Source organism: Hydra viridissima, unplaced genomic scaffold (assembly GCF_058129835.1).
Source record: "Hydra viridissima isolate aposymbiotic clone 2 unplaced genomic scaffold, HvirCarnegie_v1 scaffold_8, whole genome shotgun sequence".
Taxonomy (NCBI): Eukaryota; Metazoa; Cnidaria; class Hydrozoa; order Anthoathecata; family Hydridae; genus Hydra; species Hydra viridissima.
The window spans coordinates 12,614,586-12,640,044 of record NW_028324307.1 but is presented as its reverse complement, the minus strand read 5'-3'; the positions used below and the strand labels follow the sequence as shown (position 1 = coordinate 12,640,044).

The window sequence follows — 25,459 nt, the reverse complement described above, 5'->3', positions numbered from 1 at the left end:
AGCTCCATCATAGGATATAATAACCACGTCAATAAGTTATATAAATATAAAATTAAACGAAAAAAAACAATAACATCGTGAGGAAATGAGAAAATGATAACTATTACATAACCAAATATAAAACTAAACATCAATTCTTCACGCTTCAATCAAAACTTTTTTAGTTGTTCGATTTTTCTTCTTACATAACTAAAAATGTCTTTTAATGAGGGTTTACTTCCATTCTTTTCCCCTTTTCGCCTTTTCCCCTCCGCAATCCGCTTAATGCGAAAATTCCCATACTCATATTTATTGAAAATACCAGTGCTATCAAAATTTATAAAAAAAGTGTATGAACTTCAGTGTGCTCTTGTGAAGGGTTTGTTATCAAATTCTCCCACTGTGAAAACGATCTTTCTCCGTGCAACATATATGGCCCGATAACGGTCTTTCCAGTTAAAATTTTGTTTAAAATCATCTTCTTCATTGTATGCTTCATGAAAACGCTGCAGACGATAGTAGAATCTTTCAACTGAGAAGAATTTAATGGAACAGAAAATTTTTCCCGAAAATTAATGTCAGGTTTTGCTTTTTGCGTTGAGGTTTTGTACGATTTTTCTTTCTTACCGAAAATAAATACATCGACTTTGGCGTAGTGGTCTAAAAAGACAAAGCACAAAAACTCAAGTTTAAGTTTTTTTTTTCCTTATTGTATTTCTTTAATAAGTTACTATTTTAAAGCCTTTAAATTGCAATTTAATTTGTTCCTACATTTTAAATTCTCTGTCGCTGTTTTAAAATAAGGATAAAGGTTTTCTGAAATTTTTTTGAGGTCTATTAACTATTTTTTTTTTTTTTTTTTTTTTTTAAATATTAAAGTCGTAAAAGCTATTCAATTTTATGAACGTTTGAATGATGATAAGCTAATTTGAATCTGGGAAACCACGTTCCCAGCATTCTGGGTTGTCCATTTTAAACTATTCTTTTACCAAGGCGATTCATTGGAAGAAATTCATCGTAAGTAAATGGTTTTAGAGATATTATGGAGTTGGCCTGTTTGTGACACCACCCTAACGCGAACAAAAACAACTTCGGTAAAATAATTTTTCCGATCTCTAACGTAAATGCGTTCTAAAAATAACTAATGACGTCTGAACATTATAGATTATTTCAAACCGAAATAGTTTAGTATTTTCCTATTCGAATAAATAATAAATATTACAATAAGAATCATCATTTTGATAAAAGAAATCTAAAAGGGTTGTGTTAAATGGTTGGAAAAAATTAAATCCAAATAAAAATGGAAAATTTCTGGAAAAAAAGGAAAAGCCAAAAGCATTAAAATACTTAGAAAAGAAGTAATAACAAAAGTAAATAAAAATTAAGAAATATGTAAAAATGATTAAAGTATTAAATGCAATCATGCAGATATTCATATTAGATAACTTATGCTCATCATTTCAAATTGCAATTTCAGAAAGGCTGCCCCATTCCTTTGTAAATACATATAGTTGTTTAGCAGATTTGCTAAAGTCTGTGAAAAAACAACATTTTTTAGGTTTTAATGTTTCTAGTTAAATATAGTTAATTATAATTTTAATTAAAAATATAAACTGACAAGTAAAAAGTTAAATATAAAAAAATATATATCATTTATAGTTATGTTATGTTTGGATTGGACCAGCGTTAAAAATTGCACATCTTTACTTAAGTATTCATCTATTTTATTAAACAGACAACTTTTTTAAAAAACACTTTTAAATGAAAATTTCAAATTATGAAAAACCAAGTATACCGTTTCCTTCAGCTCCGTACGGAGATTTTAACTTGCTAGCTTGTCCAATTTTTATATCAAGTCTCTGTGCAGAAGCAATCCACGCTAAAGTTATCTCAATGCTGCCTTTATTAAAACCAGCAGGCTAAAAAGAGTTTAGAGTTTTGATAAAAGTGATTTACAAATTAAAAAAGAAAAAGAAAACAATACCAATAAAAATGAATGGGCGCTTCAAACCTGAGAATAAAAGTTTATCTTTTTTGAATATGTATTAACTTTATCTATGTCAGAAATTTCCCGCAGTGAAAAAAGTACGTGACCGATCGCTAAACGGTTATGCCTCCTTTTAACATCGTATACGGTAAATCTTAAGGTTTTTTCTTCCAACTCTTCTTTTTTTAAATTCATGCAATTTTCAACTCCATAACTTACTTCAAAAGGTTTTCTAATGTTAGGAAGAAAGTCCATAAAAGTAACTGGCTCACAGTTCCAATCGCATCCCACGACGCTTGCGCTCGGCTTTAAAAAAACTTCAACAGATTTTAAAGTTACTTTAAGTTTGCCCTCATCTCTGTTATAGTTTATGCTAAATGTTATTTCCCCTATCTTTGTTTGTGAAGCGTAATCTTGGTCAACCTCTTCGATTGAAAGATATTGGTTAATATCTAACTTCCCCACGTCTACGGGCTCCTTTGCAAGGTTTAACTGGCGCTGAACGCTGTGTGAACGCGGAATAATGAAATCGTGTTCATCTTAAAGAAAAAAAATTATATTATCTTAAAAAATGTTAAACTTTAAAAATTTTTTTCAAAACAAACTTGTTTTCAACTGTTTACTTTTTACATAAAAATTCGCGTCAAGAAGGCAATTACCTGCACTACACATACATGGACTTCCAGGTTTTAAAGATGAACTTGAACTACCTCGACGAAGTTCTGTAGAATCTAGAATTAGTTTTAAATCTCAATTTTAAGATAATGAATTTAGTTACATCCATATTCATTTTTTTTTTATGTTAAAAAAGAAAGAAATAGTTAAATATCTATATATAAAAGTAAAATGTAAAAAAATATTGTATATATACCTATACATGCATACATGCATGCATGCATGCATGCATACATACATAGGTATATAAGTGTGTGTGTGTGTGTGTGTGTGTGTGTGTGTGTGTGTGTGTGTGTGTGTGTGTGTGTGTGTGTGTGTGTGTGTGTGTGTGTGTGTGTGTGTGTGTGTGTGTGTGTGTGTGTTCATATATAATTGTTAAAATAATAATTTTGCAGGTAAGAAAATTACCAAAGTTTCCATCTGATGAGTTCCAAGAATGCCTTAAAAGCTAAATAAAATAGCAAAAGTTCCAAAGTTAATATTACAAATAAAATAATTTCATTAAATTTGAGTTAATTTCGAAAACGTATTATAAATACCACATCGTATTGCATGCCGTTCAAATAAGTAGCTTTCCTTAAAAATGTCGCTTCCAATCTTTCTCCGGTAACGACTTTGCCAAAACTGATTTCCATTTGCGACGTATCGTTGGATACGCTTCGTTGGCCTTCAACTTCGTTTAATATTTGCTTGCGAAAACCTGTTCTACTATTGTTTTCGTTCATTCATAATTTGGTGTCGTTTAGCTCGAAAGGGAGCGAGCAACTTAAAAAGCTACCTATTTTACAAATTTCACAAATGTGATTTTAAAGAAGCAAATTGACGAGAAAAATGAGAGTAAGGTGGGCGTTAACTTTTCTGTTTTTTTTTTTTTGTTTTTTAATGTTAAATAACTAATTATTACACAAGTTTAATAGTGAGACAAAAAAAGATTTTAACTTTAGAAACTAATGCTATTTAAATTGTATTTGGATTCATTTGGAAAATGTTTTTGACAGGTTTTTTTTGAAAAAATTACAGAAAAAGTATTCAAAAGATTCTCGGAAAGTAACATGCCGTTTTGTTACTTAAGAATATTTACTGTAATTTGACGTGTCACGTTTTTTTACTTTAAATACGCGTTGTGGATACGTATTAAGGAGTTTATTAAAATATTTACCGAACTGGTAGCTTCATTTAAAGATGCATTTCCTTTTATTAAGTACCATAGTTGACCTGTAGAAGCTCTGGTTAGTCTAGGCGTCCCAGAATATTCTGGACTTGGTGGTTGGAGACTGCCTTTTCTTTGTATAGAAGCAGGAGGCAGCAAAGCGGCCATTTTGGAAACGAGATTATTTTACAGGAAACCGGCTAGATAAAAATGACGTATTTTTATAAAACAAACAATAAAACACAAGAAATATATTTATCTCCACAATAACAGTTCTTAAAATATTGTTATCGAAAATTAATTAAAGGGCTGAAAAGTTGTTAAAAAAAAAAAAAAAAAAAAAAAGATGCAGTTTAAGATACTCGAAGAAATCCAATACGTGGTTTCTATAATTGCCAATATTTAAATAATAAACGTTTATTTATGCACATCTATGTAATAAATATTTATTCACGTAATATATAAACATTTATGCAATAACTATTTAGATTTTTTTATCACTTAATGAAAAGTTTACTTAGATGCTGCTAAGATATTGCCCAAACTAAACTTTAAATCATTCAAAGAAATTAAGGTCTTCGCAAACAAGAGCCTGAAATGTAATGAAGATCTCACCATAATCACGAACAAACCAGTTACATATTTTTTTGAGCATAACATCTCTTTGTATTTACTTTTTTAATTCTATTTCTAACTCTAGTTTTCTTGTAACAAATGATTTCTTCACGCTGCCGTGCAATCTTTGTTTATCTGCCGTGTGTTATTATATATCAGTAAAACGATTCGTCAATGATAAAATAATTGCTCATAGTAAAAACGCAGATATTAGAAAAAAAAAACTAACTTACTTCCAACTTTCTTACGTTCAAAGTTTTCGTATTATTAACGCTGTATTTCGTTTAATTTAAGTTCGGTTTTTAATTCTTCCTTTTTTTCCCCTGTTTTTTCTTGAAATCGGCAAATGCTGTAAGCTCTTAAATCTTTCTATTAACTGCGTTTGAATGTTTGAAAAAGAAAAAGAAATCCTTTTTAATGTACGTGAGAAATTCAAAATGTATTTTAAATGTTGAGCCACTATTGTATTAGCTTTTAAATAAAGATGTTGTAATAAAATAGCGGACTAAAAAGGTGCTAATTTCTTTAGTTTAATTTGTTTAGCAAAATTTTAAAAAAGAAAAAAAAAATTCTTTCAGTTGTTTTTACTGAACTTTGTTACAACGATTGAACAAAGCCCTCCCACGCATCCCGACCGGGGGGGGGGGGGTAACTGACTTTTTTTTTCATGTAGTGCAGAATATTTCAATTTGCTCTTTTAAGTCATGCAAGATTGTTCATTTTAAAAAAAGGATTTCAATTCAAATTTTAAGGAAATGAAAAGTCATGAAAGTGTTCTATGGTCCGGTAACAGTGGTAATTCTTGCCTTGTATTCTCCGGGGCAAGTTCTATCAGAGGGGTTGCCCAACTCAGTTGGCCTAAGAAAGAGGCCCCTCAACCCAAAAATAACTTTAAAAATTCACAATGGCTTTTGTATAATTTTAATATTAAATTTTTAAATTTTGTCATGATACAAAATTACTCAGAGATTGAGAGATCCACAATAAAAACCGTTCCTTTTCATTTCCGAACTCAAGTAAATTAAACCTTAGTAAAAATAGAAAAAATTAAAAGCAAATTTGTCGTTTTTAAAAATCTTAACACAAACTTCGCTTAAAAAAAAATACTTGGCAGCCCCTGAAGTATTTCTTTCGATTTTAGCAATAAGATAACAGCAACTTTATGAACAACTTTATAACAAATGATGAGACCCATTTTTAGTTATGTGAGAACACCAACAAATTACAGGTTCTCAGGTAATCCGGCATAAAGTGTCTAAATTTATATAAATACATATAATTGTATATAAACATATATAGGAGTATATAAATATGTACAAACATACGTACTTTACTTAAAGAATATTTTAAAGGTAGGTTTTCTTGAAGTGGATGAATACGAGGCTTTTTTTTTTGAAACGTGATTTATTGGAGTGCAATGTAGATCTTTGCTCAAATGTGAATTTAGTGAAAAACTATTCATTCTACTAAACCCTTTTTTACTGAACCCTTTTTTTGAACTTTTTGTGAAATAAGTTACATTTTGAAAGGTGGTTTTTTTCTTCAATATCAAACAAAAGTATAAAGTAATTGGTGAAGCAGCAACTCCTTAAGTCAAAAGAGTTCTTTCATCTTCTTCATTTAAAAAATACTTGGTTCAAAGTGTAGCAAAATTAACAAAATAGTTCTATTTTGTTAGATAAGAGAAGAAATCAAAATGCAAGATCTCATTTCAATTTACTCTTTAATTTAAGATTTACAAATTTTGATTAAAGTGCTAAACATTTTTATTGTACATCTTACAAGATATTGTTTTAATATATAATAACTTGTAGGGTTTGGAATCCCGGGATTCCGCGGTTTTTAATAACCCCAAAATCCCGGGATTTTCAATATTGCATGGGATTACAAACCCTAATAACTTGTTAAACTTAAAAAGATACCAACCATATTTTAATTTACCTCTTTTTGGTGGGTAAAATATACACATTTTACCTCTTTTTGGTGGGTAAAATTTTGTTTCTTTAACTTAATCAATACTGAGAATATATAAGTAGTAAATAAATTCTGTATTTGTGAAAAATTTTTCTCTGGCTTACTTTTAACGCTTTTCCCAAGAAGGTTAAAAAATTATTTAATTTGCTGGAAGATCTCTTGAATGTATACACTTAATCACAAAATTAACACACCACTTATAAATTCCGATTTTTGTATCAGTCCTTATTTTGAAAAATATTATGCAATTCCCGGATTTATCAATTAAAAAGATGATAATAAAGTTTATTGCTACGCCTTTTGTAGGTTTTATTCCGTTTCCCTTAATTGATTTTAGAAGCTTTTCATTACTAGCATGTTTTGCTGTAATTTAACCTCACTTCTAAAAGAAAAGTATGTATTGGTTTTAAATTGTTTTAACAGTAGAAAAGATAGCTGTCATTTGAGCAACACATCTGCTCGCATTTTAGCGTTCTAGACAAAGTTTAAATCGTGATGAATGTGCTGCAACTGTAACTTTGTCCAATGAAGGATTAACAAATCGCAAACTTGGTAGAAGATTCGGAGTGTCTCATACAACAGTCGGTAGGTTTCTACAAAGATTTGTAGAAACCAATCATCACGCTAGACGACTTGGCCAAGGCAGATCACGAGCTACCAATGTCATGGAGGACCAATTTTTAATGTTTTGAACACTAAGAGAACGGTTCACTACTGCACGAAGTCTCCAAATATAACTTGCTGAGATTTATGGAACTGCTGTTAGTCAAGATACCATAAAAAAAAGACTTCGTGTTTTAAATTTAGGACCTCGGGCAATAGCTGCTGGTCCCAGATTGTCTGTACACCACAAAAGAAACAGACTGACTTTTGCAAGGAAGCATATAAATTGGGAAATACATGATTGGGGGAAAGGTCTTATTTACAGATAAGTCAAGGTTTTCCTTGTAAGTTCTGATTGTCGCCCAAGAGTGTACAGTAGACCAAATGAAAGATATTTCGCTTATAACATTCGAGAAACCACTTTTTATGGAAGCGGCTCACTGATGGGGCGGAATATCTTTAACAGTTCGCACAGAGCTTTTTATTGTTGATGGTGAACGTCTGACTTCTCAACGTTACATAGCAGACATTTTAGAACCTTTTGTTGTACCTTTTGCAGCGTACATCGGAGATGGATTCCTTCTTATGCAGGACAATGGTAGACCACAAATGGCTCATATTGTCACTGAATACTTAAATAATGTTAATATTCAAGTTTTGAAGTGGCCAACTTGCAGTCCAGATATGAAACCAATAGAGTATCTTTGGGACATAATGGAATGCCACATTAGAAGCCAACATCCACCACCTAACAGCCTAGACGAGCTGCGACAAAGTCTTTTCCGCGTGTGGGAAGATATCCCTCAAAAAAAGATTAGATCTCTGATTGGAAGTATGCCACGGGGCTGTCAGGCTGTAATAGCATCAATAGTGACACTAGTCATCAATAAGCCAAAAATGTTTCAATTTAAGCTGTATTAGTGTGCATAATAATAATAATGATTATACTTTATTTTGTTAAACGAACCATATTTTTGCTTTTAGTTTTTTTTTTTTTTTCACCATCCTTAAAGTCAATTTTATTATTATCATCGAAAAAACTACGTTCATGTGTTCTATTCTGAACATGTCTGTCAAAAAATATGATATTACTGACGACAATAAAAATAAATTGAAATGTATAAGTGGTGCGTTAACTTTGTAAATTGTCAATTAAAAAATTAATTTTGCATTTTCTTTTGCAGAAGATAAGTTACTAGAATAGATGATCTTGAAAAAGATGTAAGCTGACATGAACATATTACAAATCTTAATTTAAAGAAATTAAAGAATTTATTTTACAAATGAATGTTAAGTAGTTTTAAAACCTGTTGCAGATGCTAACAAAATAAACATAGTGTGAAAGTACTAATTTTCCATTCTCCGAACAAGAATCAGAAATGGGTAGCAAATTTATTATGTTGATATGGTATACTATTATATTATGACAATACTATACCATATCAATTTAGTAGATAAGATTAGGCTTATAAATCTGGTCATTAAGTCGTACTATAATTGAGATTATTCTACTGGTTGGTAAAAACTAACATTCTATTTTTTCTCACTTTGGTGTATTTCAGTTCACTTTGGTACAGCAAAGTCTCTGATAGGTGTATGCGGCCTTTTGCATTCCAAAAGCTATTTTCATAATAAAGAACATTCTCTAAAAATTGCATGGTTCAATAAGAAAATTATTTCTCCTATACATGGGCGCCGGCAGGCAAGGGCAAGGTGGGGCAGTTGCCCCCCCCCCCCCTGGAAAAGCAAAAGAACAAATTTTAATATTCACAAAATTTCTTTTAACTGTTTATTTTGATATCTTATCAATTTAATTCATTTATAGTTTACTCACCGTAATGTAAATGATTACAGTTTAAATGAAATATTACTATCAAATGCAATTACTTCCACGATGGCGGAAGCGTTTTTATAAAGGCATATTTTATATTTTTAAAAAAAGATGTTTGAATGGAAGTTTAAAAAAAATATATGATAGAAATAGATCATAGAGAAATAAAAAAGGAATAAATAGAAAAAAACAATAGATAAAGGAGAAGTATAGAAAACAAAAAGAAGAGAGGAAGAAAAAAAAAGGAAAATAAAGGAAATAATAATAATAAAAAAAGAAATCGAATTACAATAACAAAGTTCTTACGCAAACAAATAAACTTCGAACTAACGAAGAAAGAATTGGCTGCAGTTATCATATTTTTTTAAATTATTTTTTAATGTGTCAGTTTCATTTACTTTTTTATGCTGCTGTTTTTTTGTTTGTTGGCAAAATGTTTCTTGTTTGTGTTGTATTTCTATTTATTTTTTTCCTTTTTATTGTGTTATATTCATTGTAATATAAATATACTTATGTTTTTTTTAAAATATATTTATATTTATCACAGATTTGCATTTCTTGAATGAATTTTTAAATATCTAATACGTGTTTTAAGTAGGCTTGTTGTACGTCTATTACCAACGCATTTTATTCATCTAGTTTTAATAATTCTATTACCTTGTGTTTTTTGCTAGCTAAATGTTGATTATTAAAATTATATATATTTAATTTGATTAACTTGAATTAACCTGCTGCATTTTAATTTTTGCTTTGTTTTTTGGAATATGTCTAATTTGTATTTAATAAATCAATGTTTTTTAACTAATCATTATATTATTACATAATTTAGCATTATTTGGTATAATTTAGCATTATAGCATTATGAGCGTTTGTCTGGGTTTTGCATGCTGAGCGTGCATCGTGAAAAAATACGCTCCAGAAAATCTGAACTTATGGAACAAATTGTAAATAAGTTTGGCAGTGAACGCAGACGACTACAATTTCTATTTACTGAATAACAATGATTTAACTCTTGTGTTTTTATTTTTACATTTTCTTTAATTTTCTGTTGTCACTGGTCTAATAAAATGACTTAATTAATTAATGCATTTATGTAGTTTTTGAAATATAATTTTTGAATTTTATTCCCCCCCCCCCCCTCCTTGAAAAGAATCCTGCCAGCGCCCATGCTCCTATGGAAAACAGTTATGTGTTATGATAAGTTTAGAACAAATTTGCGCTTACGACTGTTTAAGTTGTTGTCAACACAAAAAAAAATTTAAAACTTTTTTAACTTCTCACCTTTAAAACACTTTCATCAATAAACGTTAGATTGAAGCTGGAAATTCGCAGATCCAACAAAGTAGATCATAATTATCTAATAAATTTATTGCTACACTACCAGAACTACTGGTAATAGTTTTAGAAAAATGCTGTCAAATATCTTTAACTTTTTCTAAATATCGATTTTAATTTTACTGATTAAAATTAAATTTCCTTTACCGTTTCACTCTTTACATGGTGTCCTTTACTTACAACGGCTTAGAAAAAACCAAGCTCGTCTTTTAAACTGAAGTCACTCAACCAGTAGTAAAATAAGCGAAAAATGTTTTAATATTGGTGAAAACAGAACAGGCGTGCGTCCTACATAATCATACTAATTTTATTAAGAGAAGAACAATTTGAATCTTAAACTGAAAATGTGTCTTTGAAAAGTTAGATTAAATGAAACGAAAGGAGAGGAAGTGCGAGCTGTAGAAGTGTGAGCCCAAAAAAATTATATGTTAAGGGACGGTTATTGTAGCATATGGAGCAAGCTTTCCTAGAATTCAAATAAAATATATCTTGGTCTGAGCTCAAAGCTTTTGAAGTTTTCGTTCCAAACTTTCTTTTATTATTGTTGAATCTGAACCTTTAAAGAATGATAAAGTTGGTTGAATTGTTTGAGTTGAAATGTCCCAGTGGGCATCGACGTCATTCTCACGTCGGTTCGATGTTAGTTTTAGGTAAGCGACGTCGCCAACGTAAAGTCAACATCGCACCAATGTGAGAATGACGTCGAAAATTAACATCGAGTTGCGATGTTAAATCAACGTCAAAACGACGTAAAACATCGCGATTACATCACGATTACATCGCGATGACATCGCGATAATATCGCATATTAACTAAGCATGGAATTCTCGAAACTATTTTTGTTTCGATACGTTACGAAACGAGACTCGTAACGGAACTCTTCTCGAAATGTTTTTGAGTTACGAGAGTAAAGTTTTTAAACTTTCGAGAAATTTATTTCGATCGGGTCCCGGTTGTTACGAGAATCATTACGAGAACGGTTTCGAGTTTCTCGTAATGATTCTCGTAACAACCGGGAATTTCCCGTAACGTAACCGAAATGTTACGAGAAATTAGTTGATTTTTCGAAATCGCTCTCGTAACTGATCGAAACCTCTCGTATCGTAACGTAACAATTTTCTCGATTGATTTTTCCCGAAACGTTTCGAGAATCCCTAGCTTAATATTAACGTCGATCCAACTTTCCATTTCCAACGTTAATGCGATGTCGCACTCGACGTCGCCTAAACGTTAAACCAACATCGCCGTGCCCACTGGGGTTGAGCTGTCTGAGCTGTCTTGGTTTAATCCGAAACATTCTTGAATGACTCACATTTAACAATAATGAAAGGAAGATTGGGTAAGGATAAAAAAGAGGTACTCTTTGATACCTTATTCTACTTTTTTTTTTTTTTTTCTTTATATACTCTTTTCTTTATAATAAAAATTAAAATTCTCAAGAAGTTTTATCAAAATGGTTCATATTTATAAACTTTAATAGTTTTAAAGTTTTCTTCGTCAGTTAAAACATCATAAATCTGTTGCCTATGACCAGTTAATTCAGTTTTTCAAAATAAATATATTATTATATTATAAATATATATAAAAGATAAATAAAAGTTAGAACTATGATTCTTTTACATTGTTTTATCCCATACTTTTATAGGGAACATATTTTTAAGTGTCACGATTTGATCTAATCGAAGCAAAAAAGGGCAAAAAGAAAATTTTAATGAAGAAGAAAAATAACGACCGACAGATAATTTAGAAATGATGAAAGAGTAGCTATGTATTCACTTCGGGTCAGCTCATTTCAAAATAAAGTCTTATCATGAAGTTAATAGTTTTTAATTTAGATTTACCTTCATCAACACCTTCTTATTACCATTACTAAATTTATCACTACTATTTGTTTACTCTTGTTATTTCTATTATCACTGTTGTTATTATCATTACTTACTATTTATTTGTCATTTATTTATGCAGTAATACAAATCAAATGTGATGATTTCTCATCATAGTATCACTCGACATAGCATCAAAAAAAATTTTTAATTAGTTTTTGTGTACAAAAAACACGTTTTATTTTTCGTGGTTTTTTTTTTTTTTTTTTTTTTTTTTAAAGAATAAATATATATTTCTCATTTGAAAGTAAAGGGTAATAATTTTCTTTAAGGTCAGAGCTAGTGATAGCATAAATTTGTTGCGAAAGTCTTCTTAAACTACAGTCCAAAACAAAAAACGTTTTTTAAAAATGTGTTTTTTTGTATTTTATTGAATTTTTTGTGTGAATTGAGTTATTGAGTTTTAAGACTATAGCTCAGTTGCAAGTGCAGTTTATAGGACTCTGGATCTTTTAGATAATCGTAGCAATCATAAAAAGTTTTTTTTTTTAATTTTTTGAGATTTGTTTGTTTTGTTGAGGGAAAGTGTCGATAAATGCTGAAATAAAAAAAACAACAAACAATTCAAAAAACTGTTTTTTTTTCATTTCTCTCTCTTTTCTTTTTTTTCTTCTCTTTTTTTTTTTTTTTAAACACAAATAACTACGTTGATGGATTGAAGTGAATAAATATCTGCAAAAAAAAACCTGTTTCGGATTTTTACTGTATTTTGGCCATCTTTGTATAATCCTTTTTTTTTTTTTAACTATTTTATATTTAAAAATGATATCAAAATAATTTTTAATATGACCATTACTTAACTTTAAAAGTCGTTTCTTTTTAAATTACCAATTAAATTTAAAAACCAATATGTTGTGTTCCATATACAATGTCTTAAATATTTTTCATGTTAAAATGTCTGAAATATTTTCCATATTTTCCTCTTAAAACTCATTGAAAATATGGTAACAAAACAAATAAAAGATAATAAATTATGTTATACTCAACATTTCCTACGACATATTATACTTCTTTAAAATCTCTTAATTGTGGGTGCTACATATTGATTTTTAAGCAGTATATTTGAACGTTAATTTCAAGCTGCACCATTTAATAACGCATTTATCCTACTCCAGTAACTACATAAAGCCTGTTAATGATCAAGACCAATCAAAAAAGTCCCCACTCCTTTTAAAATTGCATTTGTTACTTTTGTAAAGATTAAAATACCTCGATTTATTTTTAATTATCGATAAAGCATCGCCGTTTGGTTTTTCCCTTAATAAAGAATTTTTGTAGAGGATCAAAATCAAATTTTTGGAATGACAAGTTTATGATCATACATAATTTGTTATTTTAAAAAAAAGTCTAACGAATTTAATAAAATAAGCGGTTCTTGGCCAGCTCTTGATGAAACAATGTTATTTAAGATATGTGAGGTATGGCATTTTTTCAACTTTGTATGTCTAAGTATATTATTTTAAATTCTATTTATTTCAAATGGCTGAATAAGAACTTAAGTCTTTTTCGTTATTATTTAGAGGAATAAAAATAACGCCAGTGCTTTACATCTATCCAAAGAAGGGGTTATTAACTTTAGATGTTGAACTAGCCATAGATGCCGGTAAAGAACTAAAAGCGTAGTAAATAAACAAGCAATAAAGTTCCTCATGTGCCTTTTTATGGAAAGAGACATAACACAAAAATGATAAGAAATCTCCTCTATTAAGTTATTTTGCGCTTTTGTTTTCGATGAGCCTAGTCAAAAGTATCTCTTAAAATGCAGCATTTAAGGTAAAGAAATTTCATTTCAGTAATTAAAACTTAACTTAAAACCTTTTCTTTTATTTGTTTTTATGAACTGTTCTATGACCACAACGAAATTTTATGATTTGTTGCAACTGCATTGAATTTTTTAGAATGTTTTAAATAGTCTAAGGTAAAAAGGTCTACCAACTAATAACTCTACATGCTTCAATACTTGTTACTGATTATAGCTTTATGTTATATATGATGATATATAACATAAAATATAGATCATTATATTTTATGTTATATATCATGTAAACCTCATTCCTTTAACAAAATCAACATACTATACAATTTAATTTAACATTTATCAACATTTTTTTTTATCATCTATTTTTCTCAAACCAAGGTTATCTACTAAAGGGTGCAAAATAGTTCTTTATGCAAATTGGAGTATTTTGAATTTTCTAAATGCTGCTTTTTTCTAAAGAGTTTTTTTCTTTGTATTTTTTTCTTGTTAAATAAAAATACTTTATATTCATATAAAGATTAAATTATATGGTTCTATTTAGTAGGACTTTAATACTTGTAGAGTAATTTATAAAGTAAGAACACAATAATAGAAGACACTCAGAGCCTAATAATAGGAGACACTACATTACTCTTTCAGTTTTGAGATTTTATATTTTATTGTAAATCAATGTTTACTTACTCTAATAATTGATTTGAAAGATAGCAATTAAATATTAATTCATTTTTAAAATAAAATCTATATGCATAAAATTCTTTTTAATTGTATTATATATATTATATTATTATTAATTATATATATTATATTATTATTAATCATATATTATATATACTTAACCTAGAAATAAAGATTTTCAGGCTTAAACAATTAAAAAAATTTTTTATTCTGAAAAAATGCGGTGTTTTTTGGTTACTATATCTATGATATTTTTATTAGGTATGTCTTTTAATGCTTCAAAGAACCAGTTTTTCAGATTTTTTGACATAAGAAAGTTTATGAAATCAAATTATGCATATTAAGCATTTTTACGGATCTCAAATTTCTTTTAGGTAACCTTTTATGTGATGAAAAAACAGTAAGTGTGAATATCTTTTATTTTAACTTTAACAAGTTAAATAATTTCAATAGTAGTTGCAATATCTTTTTAATCATGTAAATAGAAATTTGTTTTGCTTCCTCATTGGCTGATTGAATTTATTACTTAGTTGCTGCTATGTAAGAAATTATGAGCAAAAATAATGGTATTAACTAAAATAGTTTAAACATTTAAGAAAGTCAACCTCAGAAACTTCAGTCATCTAGAGTTCCTTATAGTACTTCAAGGTCTAAAGTAATGGTAAAATTATCAGACATCATTAGTCAGAAATTATACATGTTTAAATATATTGAAATGAGAAAAATGAAAAATTAAATAGCTCATGGTGACATTTAACATTCAATGCATAATGTAAAACCGTTTTATGCCACAAATACCTTGTTTTTGCTACAAATGCTTTATATAGATACATTCATGTTGTTGAGCCTAGGAAATGCTCTGTAAATAAAATAAGAGCATTTCTTTGTTTATCCAAGGCATTTAATGTTATTTTATCAGACCCAATTGTCTATAGAATGGTAGGAATGCAACTATTTCTGTCAACTTATGGTTTGTTTATGTGTTTTTCTCCATTATTTAATTAATCTCTTATTGACCACTATTTTCTTTCCTAGTGCTTCTATTTCAGCTCTACAATCTCATAAACAAAAATTTTCTGTTGTCTCTCAAGCCTGATTTATCAAAACTTTGCTCTGTTTCATTCAAAAACTCTTCTATAAGTTACTTGTGCTTCTACAAAAGTTCAGACACAAATGGATACTAAATGTTCATCAACTTGGTGCTAACCGCAAATTTTTCATTTATCACAACAAGGAGAATTCAGTCCAGATTATGGTGCTTACAACTGATAAATTTTAGTTTACTAAAATCCTTCTCCAAAAACATTCTGTACAGTTTGGCAACTACTCCATTCTTTTTCCCAATGTCAACACTGCTTACATCAGTAATGATAATCTTGAATTTAACAAGTTATATTCATTTAGAACTTGCAATTCCTGCATCAAGAGTTTTTCGGATTGCCATCTTTTAAATGCAGTGTGTCTAACTTTAGTTTGCTTCACTTGTTCATAAGACCCATGAACTGATTTTCTCTTTCCTGAATGTGCTTGCCATCAAAATATAAGGACCAGTGTTCCATGTGTAACTTCTCAATAGTTTCAACCTTAACTCTTGCAACTTTTCTAAATGTTGACTTAGAGTTGAAATTGATTGGTTGCTGTTTGACTTAGAGTTGAAATACTGATGCAATAATGTGATGATTGCTTTCAGATTTTAGCAGCTTTATTTGTTGATACTCATGTGGATGTTACCAAGTTACTTGCAATTTTACTTTTCTTGTATTTTCTGGCTGGTGAACAAGTACTCTTATTTTCATGATCACAATCTGCACACTTGCTGATACTAGATACATGATTGTAATATGTTAGTTTTGATGTTAAGGCTGATTCAGCAGTCAACTTTTGTCACTTTAAAGGGTGAAAGGTTTCCTTACGTACAGCTATACCTTTTGAGTACCCTGCTTGGCCTTTTGATTTTTATTTGTTGGTGGTAAGGTTGATTATCTTTAGTGGATAACCACTAACATGTATGTATGTATGTATGTATGTATGTATGTATGTATGTATGTATGTATGTATGTATGTATGTATGTATGTATGTATGTATGTATGTATGTATGTATGTAATGTATGTATGTATGTATGTATGTATGTATGTATGTATGTATGTATGTATGTATGTATGTATGTATGTATGTATGTATGTATGTAATGTATGTATATACATTTATACATATGAAAACATATGTATATACATAAACATATTAGATTATATTCTCCTAAATATTTTTTGTCTGTTGGAAGAGATATTTTGGTTTCTAATTACAATAAGTTATCTGCTCTTCTCTCTTGCTGTAGCTTTTAACCTTCATAACTAAGAAAAATCTTAATCACTTCCACTTTGACTGTATTGCTGCATCATGCAATGAGCATAAGTCTTTTATATATCTATTTCTGCTGCAAAAGCCTCTTTAGATTCATTAAAACAGCAGATAGTTTTTCTCTACTAATTTCATAAACTTTTCCTATATTTGTAATGTTCTTATTGTAAAAAAGTCAATTGAAGACTAGTGATATTTAACTGTAAATATATGTATTCATTTTGACTCATTCATTACTATGTCAATAATTAAATAATGAGGTATTTTAGTGTAAAATAGTTTAATAAGACAATAAATAACAAAATAATTGAGTTAACCTATTTTAAATTTTGTTTCTTTTTTTAATTTTAATTGATTTTAGTTTCCTGCATTGAAGTTTCAATTTCTCAATAAACCAAGTAAACCTATAGAAACCAGGTAAAATTTTTTGAGTTTGAATAATAAAAATGGTATGTCACTGAGTTACAAATATGATATTCAATATTTTGAGTTCAGTTTGTTTTTTAATACAATGGGCTAAAATGCATAATGTACTATATTAGTAATTTGTATTTTTATTCACTTTATTATAAATATAAATAACTTATTATATTATATATGCATTAATTGATATAATATATAGTGTATTATAATTGTAGTATAATATATTCAACTATTGTATAAAAGTACAACTATGTATGTATGTATGTATGTATGTATGTATGTATATATGTATGTATGTATGTATGTATGTATGTATGTATGTATGTATGTATGTATGTATGTATGTATGTATGTATGTATGTATGTATGTATGTATGTATGTATGTATGTATGTATGTATGTATGTATGTATAATGTGGTAATATTAAATTGTATTGCTGTTTGTGTCAACATTTACTTTAGTTTGTTTTTAGAATCAATGATTTAATAGACTATTCCTTCATTCTTCATCATGGCACATCAACGCAGGTATCTGCAATCAAGATCTCAATCACGATTATGTTATCACGCTTGGTAACATTCAATCAAGTTCAATATATGCATCCCAATACCAAATATCTAGTTGAAAAAAATGGAAATATCAAACTTCAGGTTAGTTTACTTATAGTTTAGGTTTACTTCAAACTTTTGGTTACTTATATTTCTAATTAACACATTTCATTTGATATGCAGTTAATACAAAAGTTGCAAAATTACTACTGTACCTAATGAAAGGCAGTACTCTAGATAAGAATTATTTTTCCAAACTAGAAAAACATTTGCTTTGTTTTTCAACCAACACTTTTAAACCTTTTAGATTCCAGATCTTCTTGTTATAACTATTTTTTTAAATATTCTTTAAACATATTTTTTTTTATTAAAATCTTAGATATCCTAAGATTTTTGGAAAAGAAAAGTTTGATTATAAAAATAAGTAAACAAATGTACAATAATGTAAAATTGAAACTGAACATGTTAAAATATTTCTCTGTTTTCTCTGTTTTATTGTTTTCCTATGCTTCTACATCTCTCTGTTCTTGTCTCAGTTCTGGTATAAATTTATATGCAAAATCTTAAGAAGAAATTTTTAACAAAATTCTTCTATACTAAAAAAGGAACCGAAAATTAAAACTGTTTAGAAGGATAATAACAATTTCTAAGCATGATTTGGAAGACTTTTTTGATACCAGATATTTTCAAAGCCTTTAGATTCCTAAAACAATTTAAGAATCTTTTAAAAAAAAAAAATTTCAAAGATTGTTCCAGTTTCTTCATCTGAAACCTCTGATTGCTATTGTGTGAAACAAGTAATTTTATATAAACCTTGCTAATTTTTCAGTTTGTGTAATGATGATGATGGTGATTAATAATAATAATAATGATAATAACAACAATGACGAAGATGATGATGATGATGATGATGATGATGATGATGATGATGATGATGATGATGATGATGATGATGATGATGATGATGATGATGATGATGATGATGATGATGATGATGATGATGATGATGATGATGATGATGATGATGATGATGATGATGATGATGATGATGATGATGATGATGATGATGATGATGATGATGATGATGATGATGATGATGATGATGATGATGATGATGATGATGATGATGATGATGATGATGATGATGATGATGATGATGATGATGATGATGATGATGAGTAATAATTACAAAAGTAAATAATAATAAAGAATAATAATAATAATTCAAAGCTATTATAAAGAATCTAGGAGTTTTCTAACGTCATGGAGTCTAGAAGGTAAAATAACAAATGGACAGCTCATTCTACCTTTTTTTAATAGTAAAAAATTATAATATAACAAAAAAATACAAGAATGCCTAAAGTAGCATTTCTGTAACATACAAATTTAATATTATTACTAGCTATAAAATAGAATTCATAACAACTAATAATTTTTAACATTAATACCAACTTTTAGAAAAATGAAAATATTTGTATATAGATATAAAAGTCACTAGAAGATCAAATAAAATAGTTAACTCAGCAAAAAATTATTTGACTAACTAAAAGCTCTCTTGCACAGTGGTTTTAACCCTTTGCGGTCCTATATTTTTTTTGGAACCCCAACAGTCTGGTCCAAATTATTTTTTTGAAAAAAGAAAAAAATTCAGATACTTATATTAATAATTTTATTGTTCTTTTTTTTTTTTTTTTTTTTTTACTAAGGGTTACCTCTTTATTATAGCTAAGTAAAATGTTGTATATGTGGTAAATAAGAATGTTGGATTTCTGAAAGACTATGTATTTAAGGGCTAAAACCACAAGCAGTGTTAAAGTGTGGATGCAAGCACAGACACTTTAAAATGATAAAAGCTAATAAGCTCAAAGGCCCCCAAGAAAAGAACCAATGAAGAGATAGAAGATTAAAACCTCTGCAAAAGTAATAACTGAGAAGACGAAGGAACTCATCAATAAAGGCTACAAGAAGTTTAAAAAAATATTAAAGATAAGGAGATCTTTTCAATCTCTATGGGCAGCTATCAGGTTAATTGCAATGTGTAATAGCTTTATAATCAGTTTTTATGATTTGATTTAAACTGGAAACAAACAAAAAAATAATAATAAAAAATAAAATGTAAGCTTGCTCAAAATAAATCTTTAATTTATTTGTAAATATAGAAAAAATATCTGAAAAAACTTAAAATTGCTTATTTTATCTTTACTTGGTACTTTATAATTGTTACTACTAAAACTATTTATTCTGCTAAAATGCTGTTGTTAATTTTGCATTTACATTTTTGTTTCTATCAAACCTTAAACTTACAAATTTTAACAATCTTCAATTAATTTTTCATACAGCTGGAAGAATTGAAACCACTGAACAAAGCTTTTTTTAATTTTACTGTTCGAATATCAGATGTATCACTAATACCTGGTTTTCATCATGTTATGAATGTTGTAAAAATGACGTATGATAGTTATCCACCTATCAGGGAAATGAGTAACAATCTTGCAGAACAGTCATTTATTGACCGAGTTCCAATTATCATTCAAGGTATAATTAGCATATTGTAATAACTTATAGTGTGTATATAATATAAAAAGATAATTTTTCTCAATTCTATCATAAAATTCCATAAATTATTGTCTCAATAGAATCCCAAATTAGAAATTTTCATTTTTCAATGATTTTAGTTTTTTAAACTTACAAGGACTTGGTATATTTGTCCAGTCTTCAAGAAAATTGTTTTATGGCTTCTGTATTGCTTTATATGAAAAATACAAAGTTAAATGATTAGAAACTAACTTTGAAACTAAAACTAAATGTCTTTTTTGATATCTCATTAAAAACTTTTTTCATAAATAAAAAAAGTAAATAGAAATTCTTTTTCTTCCCTTCAGATACCTAACTCATTTTTGAATTTTTTATGGGTTATGAAGTATTGCCAGTTAACCATCGATATAAAACCCACAGGGAAAAAAATAGTTGGGTGAGGAAGAACCATACACAATCAAAGAACAATTATAATCCAACTTTAAAAATTGATCTTGAAACTACAAAAGTATTTTTTTCCTTTTTGTATACCTAATGTTGTACCTAAATGTTGTAGGGCGCTTAAATTGTTTATAAAGATAAGCTGCTAGACAGAGCAACCCTTTACACTTTTCTGTGTCATTTGAAAATTATTAATGCTCTTGATTAACTTAAATCATATTCGCATAATAAAATCAAGTTACATAAATTGTTGATTTTAATAAAGAAGTTATGTAGACTTAAATCTAAAAATGCTGTTTTTTGCTGTTTTCTTTATAAGAAATTATGTTGGTATTTGTTACTTGAGTTTATATAAATCATCTGGACTTTTAGGGTGTGAATTACCGCTAGGAATGACAGATGAGCGTATTAAGTATTATCAGTTTGCTTATTCCACTGCTTATGAAGATCTGAAGCCAGATAAAGCACGATTAGACAAAGATGCTTGGTGTGCTAGTGAGAGCAATGATCAACAGTTTGTAGAGGTTATTTTTAAAGTTTCTAGAGGCTATGTTTAACATTTGTACAGGTTATCTGTAAAGTTTTCATGAAAAAAAGTCAATTCTATGGATAATTTTTATAATCATCTCAATATAAAAAGCTGTTTATTAATGGCTCTTTTAGCATGTGAATTGTTTGTAGTGGTTGTTTGTTTGTTTTTATTTTTTTATTTAATAAGGTTGGAATTTTAAAATTTTTAAAGTTGTTATCTTTTAAAACAAGGTACTGTTTCAATATAAGTCAAAAGTTACTGCTATCTCAACATGGGGAAGAAAAATAATGGCATCATGGGTAAAAAAATTTAAGCTTTTGTACAGTGATGATGGTATTTCTTGGGAATTCTATTCAGAGAATGGAAATGGGGCTAAGGTATGTTATTTTAAAACTTGAAGAGATATGAGTTAGCAATATTTTACTTGAAGTTGAATCTACGATTATAATAGCTCTTGATTCAAAACTGTTCTGTTTATATTTAATTGATTATAAATTTATATAGTTAAATATGAAATTATTAATTACTAATATTAATTTCAAGAAAACTAAGGTTTTAAGTAAGAGTTGCATGAAATGTTAACAATCTTGAAAATTTTTATTTAAGATATTTAATGCTAACAATGACCAAAACACTGAAGTAAAGCACTGGTTATTGCAGAGTATAACTACAAACCACCTTCGAATACAACCAATTGATTGGAATATAGCCATTTGTTTGAGATTTGAGTTATATGGCTGCCCACAAAGTACTCTCAGTAAGTTGCATAAATCAAGATTTCTATGAAATATAATAAAACATTTTATTGTTATTAAAGTTCGATTTTAATTACTTTCAATTTTTGGTTAGTATAACACTTAATAAAAAAAACAATTTAATCTTTGCAATAAATCTTTGTAAAATAATCTTTTTTTAAGTGAACCATTGTAAAGCGAACACAGGTTTTGCTTAAGTGTTTGAAATGGTTTCCTTCTAAATAGATTTTTTGATAGCATAGTAGATTTAACTCAGTGAAAAAATGATACTCTTCAGGTCAATTTTATTAAATGAATTTGTTCATAATGGAGTTAATAGTTAGTATCTTTTTTCCCTATAAGAAAATTGTATTAATCCATTGAGTATGGAGGCAGGTGAAAAGTTTTTGAAAAATTCACAATCTGCAATAGTACCCAATTCTTCAGAGAGTAAATTAGCTGTTGGAAATGCCTTAGGATGGAAGGTTGTTCAGGATGCAGAATGGCTGCAATTATATTTCGGATCAATATACAAGGTCAATATTATTATTGTCATATTTTTTATTTCATTATGCATTAAAAACTAAGTTCAACAATCATTACAAGAAATTGGATGGTTCTCTCTTAGTTAACAAAGATTGAAGTGCAAGGTCTTCAAAGTAAAGACAATTCTTTGCTCCATCTATCGAATGTGAGATATAGCAACAATTCAATTGATTGGTCTTTAGTTAACTATAAAAAAAGAGAGCCAGTTAGTTTTTTTTTTGTAATAGTTCAATCTAAAATTTATCAAAGGTTTTGTCTTTATAAACTAAAGCATATATGTTTATAAAAAATATTTTGTATTTTAATTTTATATTTTTTTATTTCGTTTTTTTATTTTTGATCTTGTTCAGTTTCATTGATATTTTAGATAATCTTGATTATCTCTTTACAAATTTGCATTATATTTTAGATAATCTTGATTATCTCTTTACAAATTTGCATTATATTTATTTTTTATTTTTAATAGCTAAACAAAAGCCCTAGCTACAATGCAGAAACTACTATTGCTAACAATACTTATCTTGTTGAATTGCCTAATGGTGTTATAGGAAGATATATAAGGATCAGTCTGGATAATACCTCACTCTCAAATATTATACTGACTGAAATATATGGTTGCCTTGTTGAGCCAAGTGTTCAGCATACAAGTATTTTTCTTTGTTCTTTTTTTCACATTTCTTTGTTGCTCTCATGATTCTCATCTAAAGTTTCTTTATTTACTGACTTTAAGGTACTCCTCTGCAGTTGGCAAGAAGAAGCGTACTGCTAAATTCAAAGCAGCAACTGTTCGTGTGTATTTACAATAGGAATCGGTACATTGAACATTATTTTTTTAAGATTAAAACAAAAAAGTTTAACATATATGCAAATCCCTATTCGTAAAATTAATGATTGCTAATTACATTTAATTAAGTACATTTGTTGGAAAATAATTTAAGAAGTCGGATGTTCAAAAAGAAAATCTATTGCTTATATCAAAATTTCTAAAATTAAACAGTAGTTTACACTTAAGCTTTTGTAACTTTATACCATGTACTAGCAATTATTTTTTAAATTTGTTTTTATTTTGGTAAGTTGAGGGAGTTAGTAATAGATTCTCTCGTCTTTCTTGCGAGAATGAAATGAACCAAAAATGATTTTCTTTTTAAAAGTCTTTTTTACTAACGTCCTAAGCATTTTTACCAATTTAAATTTTTTAAGTTTTATTAGAAAAGCACGGATTTGTATTACAAAATTTGTTTTACATAGCACGGATTTGTATTACAAGTATGAATTTATATTACAAGATTTGTATTACATAGCTCGGATTTTTATTACAGCTAAGTTTTATTAGAATAGGATATATGTAATGAAATGGTAAGATTATTGACAAAGTTACTAACTTAATATATAAGAACAAGTAAAATTTAAGCAACCTGATGAAATCAATTTTTTCGAAAAGCTTAAATAATTGAAGAACACGAGGGAAGTGATTTTATGCTTATATACTTATATAAATCTTTTAACTTTAATATTTTACGTAAATTACTGCTTTATGTTTAAAACGATGACCTATTCTTGAAATGTTAAAGTGTTTTACAAAAATAAACGTTCAATTAACAATACGTAATTTAATTTGTACGAGTCGCACAAAATGGTATAATAGGGAAAAGGTGTCTATGATGAAATACTTAACTTTTACGCTTCACTAATTAAAGGTTTCATGTTTTATTTTACGAGAAAAACTTAGGGAAGGAATTTTTAATGTATTTCTTCTATCATACAGAACAGAAATGCAACACAGAATTGTTTTGCTTTTTACAAGTTATTTGTAATGACTGGTCATCTTTCTAAAAGCAATAATATTGCTATGGCCATCTATCCTCATTTATTGGTATGAAATACCAATATATGCATAAAGACCTAATTTGTGCGCCAAAACTAATACTCTTGGAAATGACCAGTATGCCATCATAAGCGCCATGCAATCACAGGCACCTTTCCCCTAAGGAATGGTGTAAAGTTTTTGAATAGCGATAAGAATATGTTGTGGTGTTTTTTACTACTGAGATTTTTTGTTCACTAAGCAAAACTGTTAGTAATTTTCATATCGATTTTCTAAAAAAAATTTTTTTTAATCATTTAGATTGAGCCCCTGCTGTCGAAAAACATTAGATGGAGAAAATTGGAAAGGTATTAAAAGCTAAACTATTATACGCCGAGTGAATGATAATTGTTACGACTCCTAAATACAAAATTCTATTTTAGATATTTCTTCTCACATTGTAAGCGTGATTTCTCACTCAAATAAAACTAGAAAACTTTTTGCAGTTGATCGCGAAATGAACATCTTGATGAGTCATTACGATAATGATGATGAATGGCAATCAGTATCGATAGGAGAATGGGAAACAGTTAAAAAGTCCAAAGATTTGCTAAACGCGTTAAGTATTAACGATATTCTTCCATACAATGAGCCAATAGATTCTTTGACAATAAAAGCAGATAATTATACATGGGGAGGTATTTTTTAAATTTCATCCGTACTATTAAAGTTATACTTTTCTGCGCTAGACTTAGCACTAAACATCCATCAGCTGTCTTACGATGGTTTTGCCATGTCTTTAGCAAATTAATTTTTATTTAATTTAGATTTTTTGTACCATTTTTTAGTATCAAACCGGGGAGTACATTTGAAGCAAATGCTGGGAGAATGGAAGCTTGTTAGCACGTGGATCTGCTGCGAAAAGTAACAGTTTGTCGGTCCTCGCATTCGATGTTTTTTTTAATTTGACGCTGAACATTTGTTTGCAGTTTTTGATATTTCGTTGCACGATAAAAAATTTCCAATGTTCACTTTTCTAATATACATAAATACAGTAAAAATATGAAAA

The 25,459-nt window shown here is 28.4% G+C and overlaps 2 protein-coding genes and 1 pseudogene across 12 annotated transcripts in view; 2 read left to right on the top strand and 1 right to left on the bottom strand.

The window, feature by feature from the left end:
• Positions 1–4,794, bottom strand: LOC145186999 (synaptotagmin-7-like). 4 transcript variants are annotated; one of them, XM_090095208.1, is made up of 7 exons: positions 4,640–4,794; positions 3,801–3,991; positions 3,050–3,089; positions 2,626–2,697; positions 1,991–2,505; positions 1,775–1,898; positions 1–639 (listed from the first exon to the last, which is right to left on the bottom strand). In XM_090095208.1, exons 2-7 carry the CDS (start codon positions 3,957–3,959, stop codon positions 317–319), a joined length of 1,233 nt encoding a protein of 410 aa, XP_089951334.1. In that variant the 5' UTR covers positions 3,960–3,991; positions 4,640–4,794; the 3' UTR covers positions 1–316. The 4 variants fall into 4 exon arrangements, with proteins under 4 accessions (XP_089951334.1, XP_089951335.1, XP_089951336.1 ...); XM_090095209.1 differs by lacking the exon at positions 4,640–4,794 and adding an exon at positions 4,407–4,526; XM_090095210.1 differs by lacking the exon at positions 4,640–4,794 and adding an exon at positions 4,309–4,424.
• LOC145186883 (neuropilin-2-like) lies at positions 3,365–25,459 on the top strand. Of its 7 annotated transcripts, none has more exons than XM_090095195.1 (16): positions 13,240–13,450; positions 13,553–13,805; positions 14,841–14,866; positions 17,188–17,243; positions 17,723–17,900; positions 20,138–20,333; positions 21,147–21,298; positions 21,537–21,683; positions 21,913–22,063; positions 22,404–22,576; positions 22,669–22,791; positions 23,053–23,233; positions 23,317–23,398; positions 24,712–24,758; positions 24,834–25,088; positions 25,239–25,459. In XM_090095195.1, exons 5-16 carry the CDS (start codon positions 17,808–17,810, stop codon positions 25,316–25,318), a joined length of 1,680 nt encoding a protein of 559 aa, XP_089951321.1. In that variant the 5' UTR covers positions 13,240–13,450; positions 13,553–13,805; positions 14,841–14,866; positions 17,188–17,243; positions 17,723–17,807; the 3' UTR covers positions 25,319–25,459. The 7 variants fall into 7 exon arrangements, with proteins under 7 accessions (XP_089951324.1, XP_089951321.1, XP_089951322.1 ...); XM_090095196.1 differs by having other exon boundaries at positions 13,319–13,450; positions 13,612–13,805; XM_090095198.1 differs by lacking the exons at positions 13,240–13,450; positions 13,553–13,805 and adding an exon at positions 3,365–3,483.
• Positions 11,419–25,459, top strand: part of LOC149885174 (uncharacterized) — a 146,914-nt pseudogene continuing 132,873 nt past the window's right edge. Inside the window, exon 1 of the transcript XR_016454784.1 lies at positions 11,419–11,505. The product of XR_016454784.1 is annotated as an uncharacterized LOC149885174 (transcript). The remainder of the gene's footprint in view (positions 11,506–25,459) is intronic.

Coding starts and splice junctions, on each gene's coding strand:
- LOC145186999 (XM_090095206.1), bottom strand. CDS start 3,366: ATGAACGAAAACAATAGTAGAACAGGTTTTCGCAAGCAAATATTAAAC. Junction 3,090..3,180: donor ACGGCATGCAATACGATGTG/GTATTTATAATA, acceptor TATTTTATTTAG/CTTTTAAGGCATTCTTGGAA. Junction 1,899..1,990: donor AGATAAACTTTTATTCTCAG/GTTTGAAGCGCC, acceptor AACTCTTTTTAG/CCTGCTGGTTTTAATAAAGG.
- LOC145186883 (XM_090095193.1), top strand. CDS start 14,685: ATGCGGTGTTTTTTGGTTACTATATCTATGATATTTTTATTAG. Junction 17,244..17,722: donor AGTAAACCTATAGAAACCAG/GTAAAATTTTTT, acceptor GTTTGTTTTTAG/AATCAATGATTTAATAGACT. Junction 21,299..21,536: donor ATGATCAACAGTTTGTAGAG/GTTATTTTTAAA, acceptor TTTTAAAACAAG/GTACTGTTTCAATATAAGTC.